At 38.1% G+C, this 22,060-nt stretch overlaps 1 protein-coding gene across 12 annotated transcripts in view; it reads right to left on the bottom strand.

The window, feature by feature from the left end:
• The window catches only part of PIKFYVE (phosphoinositide kinase, FYVE-type zinc finger containing), an 87,835-nt gene that overhangs the window by 49,238 nt on the left and 16,537 nt on the right, over positions 1–22,060 (bottom strand). For 9 of the 12 annotated variants that reach the window (XM_019838563.3, XM_019838561.2, XM_045034404.1 and 6 more), the window contains 8 exons: positions 21,494–21,665; positions 16,351–16,558; positions 13,908–13,997; positions 11,273–11,411; positions 9,824–9,981; positions 8,503–8,614; positions 7,424–7,571; positions 6,715–6,882 (listed from right to left, as the gene is read on the bottom strand). In XM_019838563.3, the coding sequence (XP_019694122.2) occupies positions 6,715–6,882; positions 7,424–7,571; positions 8,503–8,614; positions 9,824–9,981; positions 11,273–11,411; positions 13,908–13,997; positions 16,351–16,558; positions 21,494–21,665 (1,195 nt within the window). Of the gene's footprint in view, positions 1–6,703; positions 6,883–7,423; positions 7,572–8,502; positions 8,615–9,823; positions 9,982–11,272; positions 11,412–13,907; positions 13,998–16,350; positions 16,559–21,493; positions 21,666–22,060 lie in introns of those variants that run through there. The other 3 variants (XM_045034401.1, XM_045034407.1, XM_045034405.1) reach the window with 3 other exon arrangements.

The raw sequence follows: 22,060 nt of genomic DNA, 5'->3' as shown, positions 1-22,060 counted from the left end.
AATAAAAATAGATGTTATACTTCATTTCTGTACCTCCCACACAGAATGAATAATGCCAACCTGTTTGTTCAACTAATATATTGGCTTTGCAAGCTTTACTTTTCATATACATTTACTTTTATATATATGTACGTATGTAATATATATTTCCTAACCCCCCCCAGGAGTGATCATTTTCAAACATACAGAATATCCTGTATACCCTTCACCCAGATTCAACAACTGTTAACTTACCACATCTGATTTCTTTCTACATATATGTATGTTTTTCCCCAACCATTTGAAATTACCCACATCATGACACTTGACCACTAATACTTCAGCGTGCATCTCTTAAAAATAAGAGCATTCTTGGGGGCACCTGGGTGCATCAGTTGGTTGAGCATCCGACTTTAGCTCAGCTCATGATCTCACAATTCAGGGGTTCACATCGGGCTTTGCACTGACAGCGCAAAGCCTGCTTCAGATTCTGTCTCCCTCTCTCTCTGCCCCTCCCCTGCTCGCTCTCCCTCTCTCTCTCAAAAATAAACACTAAAAAAATGTTTAACATAAGGGCATTCTTCTCATAGCCACAATACCATTTATACACTCAAAAAAATTGACAATGTCTTAATATTGTTGTTAGTGCACATTTGAATTTATCTGTTCCTAAAATGCTTTAATTTTTTGCCTCAAACCTGGATCCATTAAGATTCACACATTGCATTCCCTTCATTCTCTTTTAGAACAGAGCAAACTCCCTACCTTTTTACTTAGTCATGATATTAAATTTTGAAAGAACCCAGGCCAAAGGTCCTGTGGAATGTCCCATATTCCGGATCTGATCGGAATGCTTCCTCATGGGGCGGTTTAACTTGCTATGTTCTCCTGTAAATGGGAAGTTAGATCTAGAGGCTTATGGAAGCTATGATTTTCACTTCTCTAGGTTGTACTCACAAACTTGTCAAGACTCGTTCAGAATCCTGCTTCAACACAAAATAAAATGTATTTTAATTGTACTACTCTCCAAATTTTACCACCAGTGAATAATTAATCAAACAAGATCCCACTGTTTCAGTTTTATGAGCTTATGAAAATGAGGGGTTTGCTTACATAAGATAAAAAAAACAGCAGATTGTTTTTTAAGTGCAGATATGTCAATCAATTTTAGAAATCCAAATTTCCTTAGCCTCGGAAGATAGAGGATGATTCCTAAGAAAAGAGTTCATAAATATTACCTTTAACTTCAATGGAAAGCTAAAAAACCACCCATTCCCATTTGTATTTTTAGAGGAATGAAAACCGGAGGCAGAGGAGTGTTTTATTCTTTCACTTTACTACCAGTTCACTCTGACGATATTTACTTTCTGGGAATCAGTGTCAATCTTAACCACAATGCAGAAGAAACACAATACTGTATTTCAACTTCACAAGAAAAGCAGACAAAGGATAATTCTTGTTAGTATGCTAAAAACTAACAGGAGAGAACTGTGAAAGCCAGAAACATTTATTAAGTCCATAAACACCTAGAAAGTCCTTAAATTTTAGACTCTCTAGGTTGCAAATGACCTTAATAATTACCTTCTTTCTGATGCTGAATCTCTTCTATTCTGTTCTTACTGAATAGGCTGAAGGATTCCTTACATTCTTTACCGTTCTTTTAAAATGTCAAATCTAGATTTCTCCTTTCAGATTCAGAATTAAAAGGAAACTTAGAAGTCACCAAGGTACCTAACCTTTCATCCAGTGTAGGCATTGATCCTCAATAACTCTGAAAGGTGGACATTCAACACCACCTGGGCACCCCCAGTGCCCGGCAGCAAGAGCTCACTACTCCTAACTCCTGAACCTAGCTTCTCCTTCAACCATATACAAAATAAATATAATTTCTCTCAGACAACATCACACGAACTATTAAGAACAACTTTCGGGGCGCCTGGGTGGCTCAGTCGGTTGAGCATCTGACTTCAGCTCAGGTTATGATCTCACGGTTCTTGAGTTTGAGCCCCGCATTGGGCTCTGTGCTGACAGCTCAGAGCCTGGAGCCTGCTTCGGATTCTGTGTCTCCCTCTCTCTGTGCCCCTCCCCTGCTCACGCTCTCTCTCTGGTCTCTCAAAAATAATAAACATTAAAAAAAATTTTTTTTAAAAAAAGGACAACTTTCTCCAGAGTATTAATAGATGTTTTAAGCCTAATTACATTATTTTATGTTTAAAGGTGTTAAATTTCATCTTATTAGCCTCAGTTGATTGCTTAAGAAAATAAAGATATTTAGATTTCAATTCTGCTATCCAATGTGCTAGTTATTCTTTCCTTATTTTAAAAATTTGTGAATCTGGAAAACATTAAAAGTGCTGACCAAAAAAACAAGCTTGTTGAGCAAGAACTGAATACAGATAGCCCTACAGCATAACCTATGAGCATCCCTTTTCTGTTGATATCAGGTTACTCTTTCAATATCTGGCACAACCATTAAAGTAGAAATCCATGTGTTATATTAAGAGGGACATCCTTAAGTTCCTACATTTGCCAAACACACTAATCTCTTTATGTGTGTTTTTTGTACAGAGACTCATAGAGACTCGAGTCTGTGCTATTAACAGGTAAACATGACTACTGTCTATAACTACCTCCTTAGTATGTAAGTGCAAAACTGTCCTCTTTGTCCACAAAGTTATTGAGACCACTAAATGTCTTATTAACATCAAAGACAACAGGATCCACCACAGTCTCCTGACCTACCAATCTCCTACTACCATAAAAGAAGGAAATAGGGTTGTTTTGAAAAGACTTATTATAGTAAACCAACACTGGTGCCCACTCACCACCACTCCCCTTTCTAAATACAACAGTAGATTCTTTTCATTAAATTTTTCTACAATTTTGCCAACTTTTTAAAAAAAATTTTTTTAACGTTTATTTATTTTTGAGACAGAGCATGAACGGGGGAGGGTCAGAGAGAGAGGGACACACAGAATCTGAAACAGGCTCCAGGCTCTGAGCTGTCAGCACAGAGCCCGACACGGGGCTCGAACTCACAGACCGCAAGTTCATGACCTGAGCCGAAGTCGGACACTCAACCGACTGAGCCACCCAGGCGCCCCCAATTTTGCCAACTTCTAATGTCAAATCAAGAACCTACTTTTTCAAAAGTTTATTGCCTCTGTCACCACAGTCACCCTTTTCTCCTTTTCTCCACCCTCTCCTTTTCTCCACAATTTTAAGATAACGAACTCTGGCCCCCATGATCACAGCTCTAAATTCTTTAAATAATCTAGTATATATTTTGACTGAACCTGACAAAAGACTAAAATAACCAGGCATTCTTGGGGCACCTAGGTGGTTCAGTCTGTTAATCATCCAACTCTTTATTTCAGCTCAGGCCATGATCTCTCAGTCTGTGGGACGGAGTCCCATGTTGGACTCCGCGACTACCTCACTCTCTGCCTCTCCCTTGCTTGTGCTTGCTCTCGCTCTCTCAAAATAAATAAACTTTAAAAATTTTTTTTAAAAACCTGGCATTCCCTATCTTCTCATTATCTTGGACTTCACTTTCCTTTTAACCATGTAAGTTCTTTCCTGATAAGATTATCTCAAGGGAGGCGAGGGGGGAAGCTTAAATTAATATTATATAAACTTCCTCGTATCACTGGCATTATTTTTTCTTTCTTTACACCACAATTTTAAAAATCTTTTCTGAGGGGCACCTGGGTGGCTCAGTCAGTTGAGCATCCAACTTCAGCTTAGGTCATGATCTCACGGTTTGTGAGCCCCACATCCAGCTCTCTGCTGTCAGCGTGGAGCCCACTTTGGATCCTCTGCCCCACCCCCCCGCCCCGCCCCCCGTCCCTCCCCCTCTCTCTCTCAAAAATAAAAAATAAACATTAAAAGCCAAATCTTTTCTGAGATGTCCTTGGCATTTAGTCCATCCATCAGCGCAATTTAGACTTCTACTATCCCTTTTTTTTTTAAGTGCTAGCCCCCACTTTCAGATTCATCCTCATACAAAGGTTATCTCTCACAACTTTTGCAGACCATCTTTTTAAAGGGTTGAGAGCAGAGAGGTTGCAAAAGATTCATGGTGATTTTTTTCAACTGCAGATGCTTCCCCTTTAAAACTCCTTAGGGATACAATTTGAGGTTGTAAAAATACTGTACAAATTTCATTATCGAAGTTTCTTATTTCATTCTTCTCCCAACATTACAAGGTCAGGCATCTAAAGCAAATTGTCTAACTGCCCAGCGGTCCACCTTTTGCTATAATGAAATCTATAATGACCCGTCACTTTCTTCATGGTTTTCATAATTTCTTTAACTTTCCAAGATGTGAAATCAACGTCAAGTCAAACATGTATTTCACATTCTACTTTCAGCAAAACAAGACTGCATCGCCAACACACTCGTCCAGAGAAGAGCTATCCTCCGTCACAACAGATGCCACCTCTGACCCACACCTGTCATTTCCAATACAAAAGCATCACCCAGTGTGCTCCAGGGGACCAGACTACCGTTCATGTCACCTGAACGTCCGTGTCTAGTGGACTGTCCTTTCACACTCGCCCAAATGCTCTCCACCGTTTTTATAATTTTTGATGATTCCCATAAAGACCTGTATCTTACTCATGTTCAATGCCAGTCAGGTCTCCTCTTTTACCACATCCTCTCTAAACTTCTATTTTTGAATAAGACAAACATTTTTATTAATGTAACTTTTTTGTTGTTGTTTCAAGTTTTTATTTAAATTCTAGTTAGTTAACATATAGCGTATATGAGCTTCAGTAGAATTTAGTCATCCGTCACTCACATACAACACAGAACGCTCATCACAACAAGTGTCCTCCTTAATGCCTATCACCATGTAGCCCATCCCCCACCCACCTCCCCCCACCAACCCTCAGTTTGTTCTCTATCGTTAAGAATCTCTTATGGTTTGCTACCCTTTTTTCCCCCCTATTACTGTAACTCTTAAACGCTATTTTACCACTCCTTGAGGGGCACGTAGGTGGCTCAGTCAGTTAAGCGCTCAACTCTTAATATCGGCTTAGGTCATGATCTCACAGTTAGTGAGTTCAAGCCCATGTCAGGCTCTGCACTGACCGCACGGAGCTGCTTATGCTCTCTCTCTCTCTCTCTAACTAAATAAATAAACTTGAAAAAAAAATATTGACAACCATGAGAAATTTGTTGTAGAAATGGGGGTTTGTTTCCAATTATTTTAGCATAGATGTTTAGGTTCAAAAATTTCTCTTTTCTGACCATATTTTTACACTCAAAATAAGAAGTAGCAAGGAATTACACAAGCATTTCCAATCTGAGGAAACAATTCAACTTCAGAGAGCTAAATGTTAAAATCCAAACCTCAGGTGAAATCATAGAACAAATTGTTTCATCTTTATAATAATGATTTTTTAGTTACTACAACATAATGAAACCTCATAATTATTTATTTACTTACGTATTTTTTACTTTTACATATTTACTTTTACATAATGCCTCTTTAGGGCTAAAATTTAATTTGGCTTTAAAAAAATTTTTTTAATGTTTGTTTATTTTTGAGAGAGAGAGAGAGAGAGAGAGAGGCAGAGCACGAGCAGGGGAAGGGCAGCGAGAGAGGGAGACACAGAATCTGAAGTAGGCTCCAGGCCCTGAGCTGTCAGCACAGAGCCCGATGCAGGGCTCGAACCCAAAAACCATGAGATCATGACCTGAGCTGAAGTCAGATGCTTAACCGACTGAGCCACCCAGGCACCTCAAATTTGGCTTTTAATTATATCCAAAAGAGTAAACCTCAACATCCATTTTAAAAAAGCATTTCATTTCTTAGGTACTGCCACTAATGGATTTTAGCAATGCTTTACCTTATTTTTCCTTTTATACCAAATGTCTTTTGAATATGGCCATTATTGTTTGCGAGTCAGTAGAATACAGCTTCAAATAAGACAGCTAAAAATAATGCATTCATTTTGTATCACTCAGAGAAGAAAATTTTTTCACAAATATGGCATAAACATAACAAGCGTTTTTTCTGAGGTGGACACAAGAATGATATTTATTAACAAAGGGAAATAATAACTAGTACGTGGCCTGGAAGTACACGTGCGAGTATGATCAACACAATCCTTCCCTGCAAACAAATATCTGTGAGAAGCTTCTTCACAGTTAGAAACCATGGAAAAAATACAATGATATCAGGAAATAAATTTGCATCCTCGGTCTGTTCTTTCCATAACAAGCATTTTAAATTCTAGTAGAAAGATGTTTTGGAATGTGTGAATATCCCCCCGCCCCCCACCGAATATAGTTCAAGCACCTGAAAAGGTTTAGTGAAATACTACATTACTGGTTAATAGCACAAGCATATAGGCTTTAAAACGTTAAATAAAGAGAGAAATGAATAGAGCAGAACGTCCATGTTATAAATGCCAAGAAATGCCACCTTGGAAGTTGCACATTATGCTACAGGGAAGAGCAGTCTGATGTAGCTCCTTTGAAAGACTACAAGCTTTATTTAAATTGGGTGTGGTGGTACTGAGGGAGAAAACGAGAAATAAAAGGAACCGACCAAAAAAAGTGTGGGGAGGGGGTGTGGGGAAAATGAGAAAGGGTGGAACAAAACCCACACCACGTCCCCTCCGCCGTGTGGGACCGACGAAGCCAGAAGGACAGGCTGGCGTGAGATCCTACGGCCCAGCTCTCCAGCCTGTGCTTGGATTCCAGACGGTGACTACCTCCTACCTTTTTGGTCAGCAGGGTGAGGGGGCACATGTGGGTACTTGGAGGGCTTCTTGATATGGAAGTTCACGTTGTCCAGCTCCACGTTCAGGCTGATGGACGCGGCTGAGTCACTGTCCACTGTGGACTGGAAACTGCTGACTGATGTGCGCTTGCTAGGACTGGCAGAATCTTTTAGTGTTGGGGAGGGGAAAGAAATATAGGGAGAGGAGGGGAGTAAAAACGGGTTTCATCAGGGTATTGGAGGAAAGGAGAAAAATGTTTTTTTAATATACAAGCCCAATGTGCAATACCAAAATGGATACAGTATTTTCACGTACTTCTGTGTAGCCTTAATAAAATTTGAACATATTAAATATAAAATGAATTTTTTAAATGGAGAAATATATTGGAGGTTCTGCAGAGAGAAAGTCTGATATCATAGTGAAGAGGTGAGAAAGTTGTCTGCTGCGATATTATTAGCTCAGAGTTATTTTTAAGCTGCTGCAAACTAGAGACTATGGCAAAATCTGAAAACGCCAGTAGCCTAACAAGTTGGTTTCTTAAGAAAATACTGTATCTAGAACAAGGATTGCTATCAGATGTTTACGTTTAGTTGGAGCCAAAATACTTAAACTAGGATTCTTTCAACTAAACAAACAAAACATTCATTTTATCAGACATACACAGTAATGAGTCATAAAAATTAAAATGTTAGAAAGTTTAAACTCACTAGTCAAATTATCGTCACCTTCTTCAGCTATCTGTTCCGTGTCACTGTCATCAAACTTTATGTCTTTAAACCACGATGGCTCAGAGTGTCCTTCCACAGAGTTCACGGAGTCGCTGTCTGGAGAAGGGGTCTCGGAAAATTCTGTACTCTGGAAAGATCAAGACAAGAGCCAAGTCATTCACTTTCAACGGCAACGCTGTGAGGCTGTCACACTACAAATAAACGCTAGCCCAATACTTCTACAAAGCTAACCACTAAAGAGATTTACATAAGAATAAACTAATTAATACAAACTAAGTTGCAAACCAACATTATGCTGACAATTCCACTCTTAAAATTATAATTCTCGTTAATCAGTAGATTTAGGCAGCACATTATGAGCAGAACATAATATACAGATTTTATAGTGTTTCATTTCCACCTTTTTAGTCCTGAGAGTGAACATGGCTTAGAATTTATTCTAATCCTATGTCAATGCTAGGACACATTCTGGAAAGCAACTGTTAAATTTTAACAAATAATACCATACCTTTGTCTTTTCTGACCTCTGAGTTTCCACTTTTAGCTCACAAAGGTACGACTAAACATTATACACAACAAATTAACATAAACCAAAAGTGAAAGCTTATCTGCTTAAAAAGTTCTATTTTAAATAATTTCCACTTCCCTAATTAAAAGACATATACACACCCATCATTTTACCATTGCTATACAATACTGCTAATGCGTCAAAATCTACTGCATGGGTGATACTAAAATTTCTCAATCGTTTAATTACGTATACTCTCTCTTAGTCCTAAAACCACAGGCACAGTAAAACTGAAAACCATTAAAGGTAAATAACAGGCAACGATAATACAGGGTCAAGCTTAAGAAAAGCCATACCAATTGAAAAGTGTCTCATTCCAATTGGTTTTTCATACCACTGCTACCAAGTAAACCTGTGTTTAACTTTCAAACAACAGAGAAAACATGTTAGGAAAATGTATCTGTGAGTAATTCAACTACTTTTTATTCCCACTGATCAAGAAAGACTTCCCAAGCGAGCTATGTGCTCACTGGCAGACACGGAAAACTACCTGCAATGGCCTGTACAGCGCATACTCATCCCTGAAAAGCTGGTCGTGATGACTGACACAGTCCAACCAACGTCCATCGACCATGGCTTGTCCGATTGCTATAGCTTGTGCCCTGAATTAAGACCAAAAAATTAAAACTTTTAAAAGTTAGGATAATTTCACAGGTACAAGATGAGAAACAAGATGAATTTTCTTTCCATTCTAATCAGTTGAAATTTCAGATGGTCCATGGAGAGGTGAGGGGTAAAAGAAGCAAGACCTGGAGCTATATTAAAAGATTTTTCCAGATACCAGAATAAAGGAGAACCTGCTGATAAGGCAGTCCTACCAAAAACTAATTTTATTTACAACAAACATGTATGAAGTGCTCAAGTGCTCAGTGCGAGCATACCTCTGTACTTACTAGAATAAAAAAAAAAGGATAACATGGTTCCTGCCCTCAAGGAGCTTACAGTCTTGATGAGATGACAATACCACGTATTACAGACATAGGTATGAAATATATATACATAAATACATGAAATAGACACAACACATTTTATTTATACGGCATTTTGCAATTTATAAAGCTCTTTAGCCCATATTATGAAATAATATCCTCAGGGCTTCTTCACAGGACCATATATTTTCCTCACATTGGAATTGAGAGCTCTAAGTCTCAGAGAGATTAAATAAACTGAGTAAAGGCACAAAACTAAGAGAAATACAGGCACAACTGGAACCCAGGGCTTCACTGCTAACCCTTTTACTCTCTCTTCCTACATACTTGTTTCTTCCCAGGAAAGGAGAAGCAGCTAATCTAATCAAGTAGAACAGCTTAGGGATGTGATATCTTGAAAGGTAACAGGACCTGTCTCTTCTTCACAAATGAATCATGAGGCGAGCTAGGACACTCCAGGCATGACTTATGGACTCAATTCCCAAGATAGGTTGTAATGTCCAGATTAGGGAACAGTAGCAGGAGAATCCACTGTGCTTTTAATATCTAGCTACATTCCCCAATCCTGCTTAATCAGAGAGCTTTGTGTTGTGGGAATTACTACAAACTTCTGCTTTTAGTAAATAAGGTAAATTGCGACCCCATTTGGCTCCTTGCATCTATCTGCCACTATCTAAAAGCCAGGAGGGAGAAGGGGTGACTAATTAGCACCCTAAGCACCAAATGCAGAAACAAATAGCACCCTATTCACAAAACATAACATTTGCTCCTCTTACTTATATCTCAATGTTATAGCCTCATTATAAATAAATAAATAAATAAATAAATAAATAAATAAATAAATAAATAAATGTCAAAAAGTCTTTCTTAAGATTACATTACCTTGTAGCAATGTGCCCATTTCGGATCAACCAGTTGACTAATTCTTTTCCCACAATGCAGTTGGGATGCGTTCTCAGCCAGTAACGGTGATCCTGAAACTCCATTCCACTACTGTGATGGCAGATTTTCTTCCACAGGTCCTTTAACTGAACACTGTCCTAAAATCACATTATAAGCAAATAATTACTCCTGAGAAGGATATGACATACCTTTTCAAATTCTCTCCTGTGATTTTTAGACTCATAAAAGGAAATTCAACTTGAATTTGTCAGAGCTAACTCCCTTGATTTAATAGAAATGACGTGCATGGGGAACAGCTTGAACTCAGCTCATCTAATTTCAAACATAACATTTTCTCTTAAGAACCACCATTCCTAATCAATTTTTTCAGTCAATGGCGTGTATGATCAGTCCCCTAGTTATCTAAGTACAACACTGCATACTCCTCACTGGAGACAGGGCAAGGGAGAGGACACAATCATCAGTCACACTAATCTGTTTCTTGGGCCCTTCACTCCACCAGCTTCTCACCATTCTCACCTATACCTAGCTGTCTGGTGAATTTTCCTGAAGAAAGGCCTTCAGTGCATTACTCCCTGCTCAAAAACACTCCCAGCACCTACAGATTCAAATCTAAACTTGTAAAGGCTGAATTCACCATGTTCTACCAGGTGACCCCAAGTAACTTCCATTCTCACTGCCCACAGACTCTAACTTAATCTCTCCCCCAACCTCACCTAACTTATAAACCCTACTTTGGTCCATGGAAAATGTCATGTTCCTTTTCACCTCTATACTCTGTCACACCTTTAAACAAGATTTATTTTCCTCATTGCCTTACCTAAATCCATTCCATCCTTCAAGGTCCAGGTCAAGCCCTTCAGTTGAAAGCCTTTCCTGACTCCCTCACTACTAAGGATCTTTGTATTTCTTATTATTAAAGTATTACTTGTTTTGCTATTTAGGACCTGTCCATCAGCCTCAAATCTACCTTCTGAATTGTAAGCTTGAGAACAGAAGCCATTTTCATTTCTTTAAGTCACTCACAGGATTAAACACGGTTATCTGACACACAGATAAATTCAATAAACAACTGATTATTATCTCATATAAACACACAATAGTAAATGTACGCAAAGCATTTCATGTGTATGCAAAACATCTTTCAAAGTTTAAAAGCAATCTGGGACCTAACTAAAAGTGGAACTCTTATTATATAGATACCTGAATTCTGATCTTCCCAGATGAAAGGGGTGAAGCAAATATTAATACAAATATATGAGCATGCAATGCTTAACCACTTTCTTAGGTGATTATAATAAAAACTTTATTTCCTCTATTAACTTATATGCTAAGTGGCTTTTTGTAGGTTTCTTAAAAAGAAAAATCAATAAAATAAACAATCTTTATGCTCAAACTAGCAATGGGTCAAAGATACTGGACCAGTACCAGAAGAATTTTGCGTTCATCCTCAGTGGTCTCTGTCCTAACGTATGTCCGGTTAGCCTGGGGACTGACAGATGTCTCATATGAAGACACCATGGGAGAGCCAGATCGATCCAGTGACAGGTTAGTAATGCTGGCTGATCTGGAAATAAAAACAAAAAGTGAAAACACAATTGTAAATTCTTCATCGATCAATTACAGCAAAAATTCATTTTTAAATAAATGCTTACTTGCCAACATTAAGGGTACTTTTAAATGCAGTTATGATGGCTATGTATGATATTATCATTGGGAGAAGCTGACAGAAGAGTTATCTAAAAATTCTCTATACTGTATTTCCAACTTCTATGTTAGTTTAAAACTACCTCAGAATAAGTGTAAAGGAAAGGCACTATGGAAAGATTACAGGAGAGTAATGACAAATGTAGTTCATATATCAGTAATATTTCAAAGAAAACATATACAAATTCTTGTTAAAATGCTGAAAATTCGTGTGCGATTTTTTTGTTTGTTTTTGTTTTTTTAGCTGACAAATATAAAGAATCACAGACTAAATGAAAAATAATCTTGCAGATCAGCGACAGCAAACTATGGCCTACAGACTAAACAGTTTTTGTTATAACTGATAAACTAAGAGTGACTTTAGATGAACATCTATAATGTTCTGATAAAATACTAACTTTGAACCCCACTAAGCAAATGTTACCCCCCCAAAATAACTCCTTTCTTCTTATTAGACCTACGTTATCTTCAATTATATTTTGAATTTGATCAATTAAAAAGTGAAAATTTGTTTCCTCTCTTATATTCTGATGTAATATCCTTAATTTTGTCTCTTGGCAAAGTTACCAGATAAATGATTTGTAAGTGGAATATCAACAGCATCAAGCAAGCTTCTATTTATTAAAAAATTATAGCTAGAAATTTAGTTAGCATCTACTTAGAAAAACTGAACCCAAATTTTAGCTTCTATGTAAAGCGTAAAAAGGCAGGAGCATCTACAGTAAGTTAGATACTATATGACTCATTTAATCTGCACAGGCACACTATGGAGTAGGTACTAGTAAATCCGTTCTACATATAAAGAAATCAAGAATCAGAGATTAAGTAATTTAAGAGAACACAGCTAATAACAAGGCTGCCATTCACAACCAGGTGTTAACTGAAAAACTGCTCTCCCCAGGTCAAAGATAAAGATCCTTTTAAAATAACTTAAGGGGTGGAGCGCCTGGGTGGCTCAGTTGGTTAAGCTCCAACTTCTGCTCAGTTCATGATCTCAGGATCCATGGGTTTGAGCCCTGCATTGGGCTCTCTGCTGTCAGCATAGAGCCCACTTCAGATCCTCTAATTCCTTCTCTCACTGCCCTTTCCCCGCTCATGCTCTCTCTCTCTCTCCCTCTCTCAAAAATAAACATTAAAAAAAAAATTCTTTTTTAAGTTTTTTAAAACAGACTCTCCAGTAGCTTCCCATTTCACCCAGAGTAAATGACAAAGTCCTTACACTTAACTGTAAGAACACTGTAGTCCAGGTACACGAGACCTCTTGTTACCCTTTGCCAGGTGTGCTCCTTCTAGGAATTTGTCGTTTCCTGTTTTTGCGGTACATTCTTCTACATGGTGAACATTCCACATGGTTCATTCCCTCACATCCTTGGGTTTTTGCTCAAATGTCACCTTCTCAGTGAGGTCTTCCCTGACCTCACTATTTAACATCTCAACCTCTACCTCTACCCCTATGTTTTATTGCTTATTTGTGCTTTCAATTTTTGTGTCTGACTCTCTGCTGTATTCCACTATCTAGTTTATGGGTACTTAATGACACTTGTTGAAAGAACAAATTGAAACTATGTTAAACCATAGTCATTCAGATGTCTAGTTCTCCAGGTTTATAACTACTTAGTCAACACTTAAGCTTGTAAAAAAGAAAGCATTTTCAGTGAAGAGGTGTGAACATTAGTAAGATCCAGTAAGGTGAAAACTGAGGAGAAAGTTTGCAGGTATAGAATGACTACAGGCAACTATTTCAAGGACTTTGGCTAAGAAGAAAGGAAATAATTGAGAATATAGGTCCTAGAGATGAACCATAAAGGAGAAATTTTTGTTTGTTTTTAATAGGTGACCTGAGTTTGTTTAAATGCTAACAGTAAGAAGTCAGCAAAATGACTATTAATGTACAAACATCAATAGGATAATTAATAAAAAATGAGCAGGGATGGGATCCAGAATACAAATGGAGAATTAGCTTGGTCAAGAGGTAGAAAAGAAAAAAAAAAAAAAAAAAAAATGAGCTCTAAATGTAATCAAGTTGGTAAGTGGTGGTAAGAGTTAAGGAAGTGCCCATCTGTTACCTCCTCTCTTCCCTATGAAATAGAAAATAAGGCCATCTGCTAAGCTAGAAGACAGAGGAGGCTGTGGGTTCCAAGATCTGAAGCCAGTGGAAAATACTAGAAAAGAGACACTGAAGAGAATGCAAGCCAGAGCTAACTAGCAAAAGGGAAAACAACAGTTTAATTCAGCTTTTACAGCTAAGAAAGTATAACAATCAATCTCACCCATTTTCATCTGTTTGTTCTTCTCATTACTATGAAAAAAAGAAAAATTCAAACACAGAATATAAAGCTTTCATTTGGCAGCTTACCTATTTCGAGCAGGAGATTTCCCAGCATCTTCTTGAACAGATACAAGCCTTGTTGAAAGAGGAGTATTTGAGGAGTCTGGATGAATCAAACTATAAAGAAAGTAGAAAAATATGGAGATGCTTTGGGACAGTAACAAGCAAATCCAATTTCAATGAAGTGCTTTAACATTTAAAGGCTGATTGTGGGGCGCCTGGGTGGCTCAGTAGGTTGGGCGCCCAACTTCGGCTCCACTCAGGTCATGATCTCGTGGTTCATGCATTGGAGCCCCTCATCAGGCTTTGTGCTGACAGCTCAGAGCCTGGAGCCTGCTTTGGATTCTGTCTTCCTCTCTATCTGCCCCTCCCCTACTTGTGCTCTGTCTCCCTTTCTCTCAAAAATAAAACATTAAAAAAAAATTTTTTTTAATAAAAGCTGATTGTTTTCCCCTGCAATGATGAAATTATGCATCAGTTTTATTTTATTTTAATTAAGGTAGAAACTATGTTTTTTTACATTAAGTGCATCAAATGCCAAAAGACTGGTAGTTTAAGTATATAGTATGCCCTTAAAATAATACATTGCTTGGATGGGTACTCCCAGCACTCCTTCATCAATCATATACACAAAACTGAAGTGACCTTGGGGGAAAATCCTGAATTCATGTATTTTATTCTCAGTCCCCATAACCCGCTGGAATAGCACTGCAGAATCGGACAAACCTAGGTCCAAGTGCAAGCTCTCCATCTGACTAGCTGTATGAACTTGTGTCCATCACTCAATCTCTCTGAACCTCAGCTTCTACATCTGTCAAAAGGAGAAAGCAGTGCCTATCTCAGAGATGGGAAAACCAAAAAGAGAATGAACATCAATCAGCACAGAACTAAAATTATTCTACCTTTGACATTAATCCTACATCTCTCAAGAAGCTTTCAAAATCTGGTTTATTAGATAGATACTTGCCAATTTTGGGCTCACACAATAGGGCCAGGTACAACTAAAAGGCATTACTAGCTAACGTAAGCAAGAACTGAGAATTTCTACATTTTTTTATTGTTCTATTAAATGTAGAATCAATCTTTAAAATTTATAAAATACATGTAATGTATAAAGAATCATGATGCCACAAATAATAATGCACCATTAGCACTGACTCCGAGATGCTTATATTCCCCCACCCAATCCCGTTCCCCTCTGGTCTCTGAATGAAACTATGGTTGTAAATTTTGTATATAGCATTTTGTTCCTTTTCTTTAAGTTTACCACGTTTGTATACCTAGACAGTGTGGTTTTGTATATTCTTGAACCTCATAAATAATCACTGTTATATATGGGCCTTTCTTTTGTGCTCCACATTATGTCCCTAAGATTCATACACATAGAATGTAGCTATAACATAGTAATTCTTGACTTCTGTTTAACTTCATTAGCTATGTATTAATTCCTCATACCTTTAAGGGGTGATTGATAAAATAACTTGTAAGAAAGAAGTTAATTAAAACTCTAAGCTATTTGACATGGCCAGATTTAGTGTTACGCATAAGAATATAACTTAGCTAACAAAAAACAATCAGAAACTGATGAATTTATGATTCTAATTCAAACAATTCCAGGTAACTTCTAAGAGTTAATAACATCCTTCGCTAGCAGGCGATGTTGCATATTTAGACCAATGGAAAAACATGAAATGTTCCTTAGGAAGGCAATATAATTCCATTTACACATATTATAAAACCTTAGAGACCTTAAGAGCATTCTCTTTCTCTAAGAAAGCTACATTAGAAATTAATCTCTAACCTTAACCTTAATAACATCCTTCACTAGCAGGCGATGTTGCATATTTAGACCTATGGAAAAACATGAAATGTTCCTTAGGAAGGCAATATAATTCCATTTACACATATTATAAAACCTTAGAGACCTTAAGAGCATTCTCTTTCTCTAAGAAAGCTACATTAGAAATTAATCTCAGGGTGCGTCTGGGTGGTTCAGTTGGTCTAAGCACCTGACTTCTGATCTGAGCTCAGGTCATGATCTCAAGATTTATGACAATGCAAAGCCTGCTTGGGATTCTCTCTCTCTCCCTCTCCCCGGCTCGTGCTCTCTCCCCCTCTCCCTCTCTCAAAATAAATAAACTTAAAAACAAAAAGAAATCATTAATCCCAATAACTTCTGTTGCCTATTCAAGAAACATTATCAAGATTATATATACACCTTGCACTGTTCTTGGTGCCAATGGGTAGAACAGTGAGCAAGAATGATACAAAGTCTCTCCTCTTGCAGAGCTTAATTAGTCAATATAATCACGATAAACATTCTGTGATCCTTTTGAAGAAAGCCAAAGAAAAAGGTGGGGAATTTGTAGGAAATAATAAAAGAAGATAAATATTAACTGAAGGCTCTCATGGGTCACAAGACTATCTGTAGCTCTCAAATATAAATAAAATTGTAGTTAAGTGATAGTACCTTTGCCAAGCAAAATCATCCTCCAAAAATATGTTGCGGCTGGCTTTTCTACTTCCAACAGGTGTTCGAGGTTCATTTGGATCAAGTACAGACACAGAGGAAGCAGAATCTGAAAGAGCATTCAAGTCTTCCCCAATGGAATTACTGTCTGTGGAATGAGCATAACTTAAGGCTATTTTTCTACAGTATGTGCAAGCTCGGAGGTCCCCTAAGAGGGAAAACAAAAAAAGAAAATTAACTCAAAAGATAACAATAACAATTTAACACAACACATTAAATTCTTGGGTTAACAGTTACTCGAGTAACAGGAAAACGTCTTCAAGACCACCAAAAAAGAGGTTTTAAAAATGCAAAATAATTTTGTTGGCTCATTTATATATTTTAAAAACCATCATTATGATAAATTCACCCACGCATCCAAATTACCTCAAATATTTATTAATGAGTTAAGAAAATAGCACTCTGATACTAGAAAACTCTATTTTTAAAAGAGTATTTTTCGGGGCACCTGGGTGGCTCAGTCGGTTAAGCGTCCGACTTTGGCCCAGGTCATGATCTCGCAGTTCGTGAGTTTGAGCCCCGCGTCAGGCTCTGTGCTGACAGCTCGAAGCCTGGAGCCTGCTTCAGATTCCGTGTCTCCCTCTCTCTCTGCCCCTCCCCCGTTCATGCTCACACTCTGTCTCTGTCAAAAACAAATAAACTTAAAAAAAAAAAGAGTATTTTTCAAAAAAAAAATGTATTTTTCAAGATTCTAAAAGTGAAACAAGGGGCAGTAGGCTCAAGGAAAAAAAAAATTCAAATAGAGTAAATAACCAATACAAATGAAAACAACATATTTTTCCTCGGCAAGAAAAGAGGAAAAGAGGAAAGCATTACGGAGGTCTCCATTGTGAAGTCCTAAGAGGGGCCTCCACAAGGGGGCACCATTGTAAAAACAAACAGAATATGGGCTTACACACAGTATGAAGCACATAGGTCAAACTATTACAGAAATTCTTATAATGAACGTTAGTATGGAAATGAAATATTCTTCAGAGAACAAACAAGGTAATTTAATACTCTCGTACATTGTAAATTTTTTTAGAACACAGCCCCACCCAAATATGTTTTCATTTCTACCCTGATTTTCTGTAACCACTATTCACGCGATTGATTTTGTAACAGTTTAGTGTACTAAAAAAAAAAAAAAAAGTCAGATAACTAAACTTCCCAAATAACATGTTATTTAACAATTCTACCTTAATTTTTTTTACCATTAGCATTAGAAAACTGAAGTGACATGGAACAGAAGATTTCTTAAAAGCACCTGTACTCTGTTTTTACCATAATTACTACCAAGTATAGTAAATGGTGTTTTATGAGGCACCTGAATGGTTCAGTCAAGCGGCCGACTTTGGCTCAGGTCATGATCTCATGGTTTGTGAGTTCAAGACCCGCATCGGGCTCTGTGCTGTCAGCTCAGGGCCTGGAGCCTGCTTCAGATTCTGTACCACCCTCTCTCTCTGTCCCTCCCCCACTCATGCTCTCTCCCTGCCCCAAAAATAAATAAACATTAATAAATGGTGTTTTAGGTTTTTTTCATTTTAACACTACAACTATGTAGTGCTCAGTTTTTGTTAAGTTGTGCATATATTTTAAGCAAAATTAAATACCACTTGTTGCATTAAAACTAAAGAAAAACATATCCACTGCAAACAGGACTACAAAAAGTGACCTCCAGTCTGGGATAAATGACAGTGTTAGGACATACCACCATCAGCTGACCAAAGTAGAATTGCAGTAAGGAAGTGAAATCACATCCTGCAGAAAGGTCTTTAAGTTCCCACAACAAAGGCTTGGTTTGTTTCTTACTCTAAGGAGAGCTCCCTTAACTAGTCAGCGATCAGAATAAAAGTGACCAGACCAACACAGCCAAGCCTGAACTTGAAAGTTTTCATTTCATGAAGAGTCTTTATCAGCAAGTGCCTGCTGAACACATGCCTGTGTTATGTGATGGGATACAAAGATCGATGAGACAGCTCTCCCGCCAAAGAACTCAGTCGGCTGCGGTGAAAGACACATCTAATGAAGAAGTTACATGACAGATACAGAGATATTACTGCTACTACACCAATAACTGTTCGATATTCATTCATCCCTTCCCATGTGCCATACATTATTCCGGGTACTTTTACGTTTATTCACAACTACAACATACAATTGCATCCAGCATGTCTTATCCCATTCGCAATGGGTTGGTTAATTTTATGTGTCAACTTTGTTTGGTCAAATAGTAGTCTAGTTGTTGCTGTGAAGGGTTTTTATAGATATGATTAACTTACACAATCTGTTGACATTAAGATTACCCTCCATAAAGTGGGTGGGCCTCCTATCTTGAAAGATTTTTGTCAATTTAGCAGGTATAGTGAGATAGACTGGTTGCTCCTAACTGCACTAGACAAAGTGGGGGAAAGAAAAGGATGACCTCAGGAAGTCAAATTCCCAGGTCAAGAACTGTACAAATTACCTAGAAGTTCCTATGTCTTCCCTGAAAGAAACCACTATCTCCTATAGCAAAAGAGCTGAAAATCAAACTAAGAGTTTCATCCTGCAAGTGGCTAAATTACAACGCACACTGAATTATTAATCTTGTAGTATGACTGCTACTAAAATAAGGGCACTGATCAGGAAGGAATGGAATCCTGAAAAGTAGAATGGGGATATATGAAAAGATCCTGATGAAGCGGGCGACACTAAACCCCAAAATTCTGCTGAGTCTTCTTTGCCTTTCTTAGCCTTCGCACCCTGTCAGAGATTAACCCTGCTTTGCCTGAGAAATCCAAAATGGCCTGAGTTTGCTACCTTACCAAACACTGCTTATTCTCCTCAGGACCCACTCCCACCACCCTCTTTGCTTCTAGAGTTATAACATGACTCAAGTCCCCACAAGCCCTGAAAGGTAAGGTATAGTGCGACCCATGAGAAGGTGCACTACACTCCAAAAGAACTACATGATTTTTCTAACTTACAGGGACAGAAACTCAGGGAATAGGTGTGGAAGCAGACATCAAAGATATAGAACAGTGGAAAGAACATAAAGTAGGACCAAGCTGATTTTTGATATGAGCCCACTAAGCAAAGATTCTGGATGGAATATCATAGCTTAAGGGGTAAAAAAAAAAAAGGGCTCTAAGAGTCTGGTTGGTTGGTTGGTTGGTTGGTTGGTTGCCTGGCTGAAACATGGACCAAAAGCAGCTTATACTAAAAGAAGCTCAAAGGCCAGAACTGCCCTGGTATACAATGAAGGAAGGGATGCAAAGAAATAGCAAGATTATAATGTCAAGAGAGAGGATTATAATGTCAAGAGTGAGCAAGACCTGCTCACTCATCCAGGAGGATCTGGAGCCTATGCCTTTCATGACCATGAGAAATAAATTTGTGAGGGGAGCCCCAGCATCCCTGTAGAGCTTTGTGGTCACTGTTCTCTGTAGGTCAGAAATTACAGTGGGAAAACTGCTGCCACTGAATTGGAAAACCTAAATGCAACAGAGACCATTAGATCCCAGGGTGGCGGGGGCCAAGTGGTGGCACTTCATCACCATTGACAAGGTGGGCATGCATACCACAATAGACAGTAGAGTCAAAGCAGCAATCAGAATAGTCTGACTTATAGTGACCTGTGGCATTGATCATGGTGTTCCTAGAAGCGAATTCAATGGGCAGTCCACTAAATTCTTACTTGATTTGTAGAAGAACTCTAGATCAAGTGGACAGTAGTCTAACTTAAATCAAAACAGTCATGGCCCCTCAATTCTCAGACTTGAGCCATTTATAGACCTAGAATTCCATGAATGAAGCAGGAAGGCTGGGTCCCCTTGAGGAAGAACTCTGCTACACTGCCAAAAATGTATACAGCCTTCCCCAAAGGGACCTACAGCCTTTTATCAGGGTGACTGTGCATTGAGAAAAAGGTTAACAGTCAAACTTTGGGGAAGTTACTGGACTTTGGCTCTTAAGTGACACTAATTCCAAGGGACCCAACATTTTACTGTAGTCTGCCAGTCAGAGTAGGGGCTTACAGAGGTCAGCTGATCAACAGCATTTTAGCTGAGATCCATCTTCTAGTGGGTTCAGTGGTTATTCTGTCATTATTCCTCAGTTCTCAAATATATAATTGGAATAAACATACTCAGCAAATGGCAGAATCTCTACATTAGTTCCCTGACCTGTGGAGTGAGAGCCATTATGGTAGTTCTGGCCTCCAGAACTGTGAGAAAGTAAATTTCTGTTGTTGTAAGCTACTCAGTTTGTGGTATTTTGTTATGGCAGCCCTGGGAAACTGACACACCAACCATATTAACAAGACTGGATTTTATCCTAAGGGTAATGGTCGCTCTGAAAGGGTTTCAGGCAGGGAAATATCCTGACATGATCAAATTAGCATTTAACAAAGAATTATGACCAGAATGTGGAAAAGGAATTAGACAAAGCAAAAAACTAAAGGAAAAAAAAAAAATCTTTTAAAGGCTATAGCCATAATCCTGATGAGAGACAACTGAACTCTGAAATCTGTAGCAGTTTAGTGATGGGAAAAAAAAAATGAGTAAAGCTAAGAGGAAGATCTGCATGGTAACAAAAATAATTTGAGAGACGCCGAGAGGGTTTCTCTTTTTGGAAACTTCTGTCCACCTTGCACTCCCAAATCACTGTATAAATCCACACATCATTATTTTTTTCTGCTTCAACATATAATTTTAAATCTCCATATTGCTACAACTCATGAAAGAACATGAGTAAGATGCAATTTTCTAAAGCACAGTATCATACAACTCAAGGAAGATCTGCACTTTGTAAAATGAAAACTCTCGTGGTAATATACATTAGTAATGTCCCCTAACCATCTTGTCTAACAAATATTAACACTCCTATGGTCTTTGCTAGCACCTATGGCACACTATCTTTTACCCTAGTTATTTATGAACATGTCCACCTACTTTTTGACTGTAAAGTCCTTTAAAACAAAGCTGTATCTCCCTCACTTGTGTCCCCCATGTCTCACACATGGAGCTCCAAAATAAAAACTGGCTTCACATTGGTCCTGTATTGTAACGACTTACAGTTACAATCTTTAAAAACTGTAAAACTTTCAATGAAATGCATTTACCCGTATAGCCCATAAATTTTCCAGGGATTTCTTGATTACAGCAACGACTGCAAAAAATCTGCCCACACAAGCGGCAATGGTGTCTGCGCCTAAAGGTTGTAAATTTCTCACTACAGTCGTAGCACTCTTTACATTGGCTGTCTGGCATCCAGTATTGCTTCAGGTCGCTATCCTATAACAATAAAAATATGCGAAATCGGAAATATGAAAAGATGCAATGACAAATATAGTGCTAATCAATACCCTACGAGGTTTCTTTTGCAGAAACTGACAAACCATTTCGAGAATTCATGTGGGAATGGAAATGGCCAAAATGACCAAGGCAATCTGAAACAAAAACAAAGTTGAAGGACTTACATTACCAGCCATCAAAATTTATTCTGAAACTATGGTAATTTTAGACAGAAAATCAGTTCAAGGATAGAAAAAAACGGGAGCTATATAACAGAAAAGAGAGCCCTGGTACACCCGCACACATGTTATGTGGACTCGTGACAGGATTTATAATGCCATCAGTGAAGAATGGTCTTTCAGGGGCGCCTGGGTGGCGCAGTCGGTTAAGCGTCC

Source organism: Felis catus, chromosome C1 (assembly GCF_018350175.1).
Source record: "Felis catus isolate Fca126 chromosome C1, F.catus_Fca126_mat1.0, whole genome shotgun sequence".
Lineage (NCBI taxonomy): Eukaryota > Metazoa > Chordata > Mammalia > Carnivora > Felidae > Felis > Felis catus.
The sequence above is the reverse complement of the archived record's forward strand: the minus strand, read 5'-3'. Positions and strand labels throughout refer to the sequence as shown.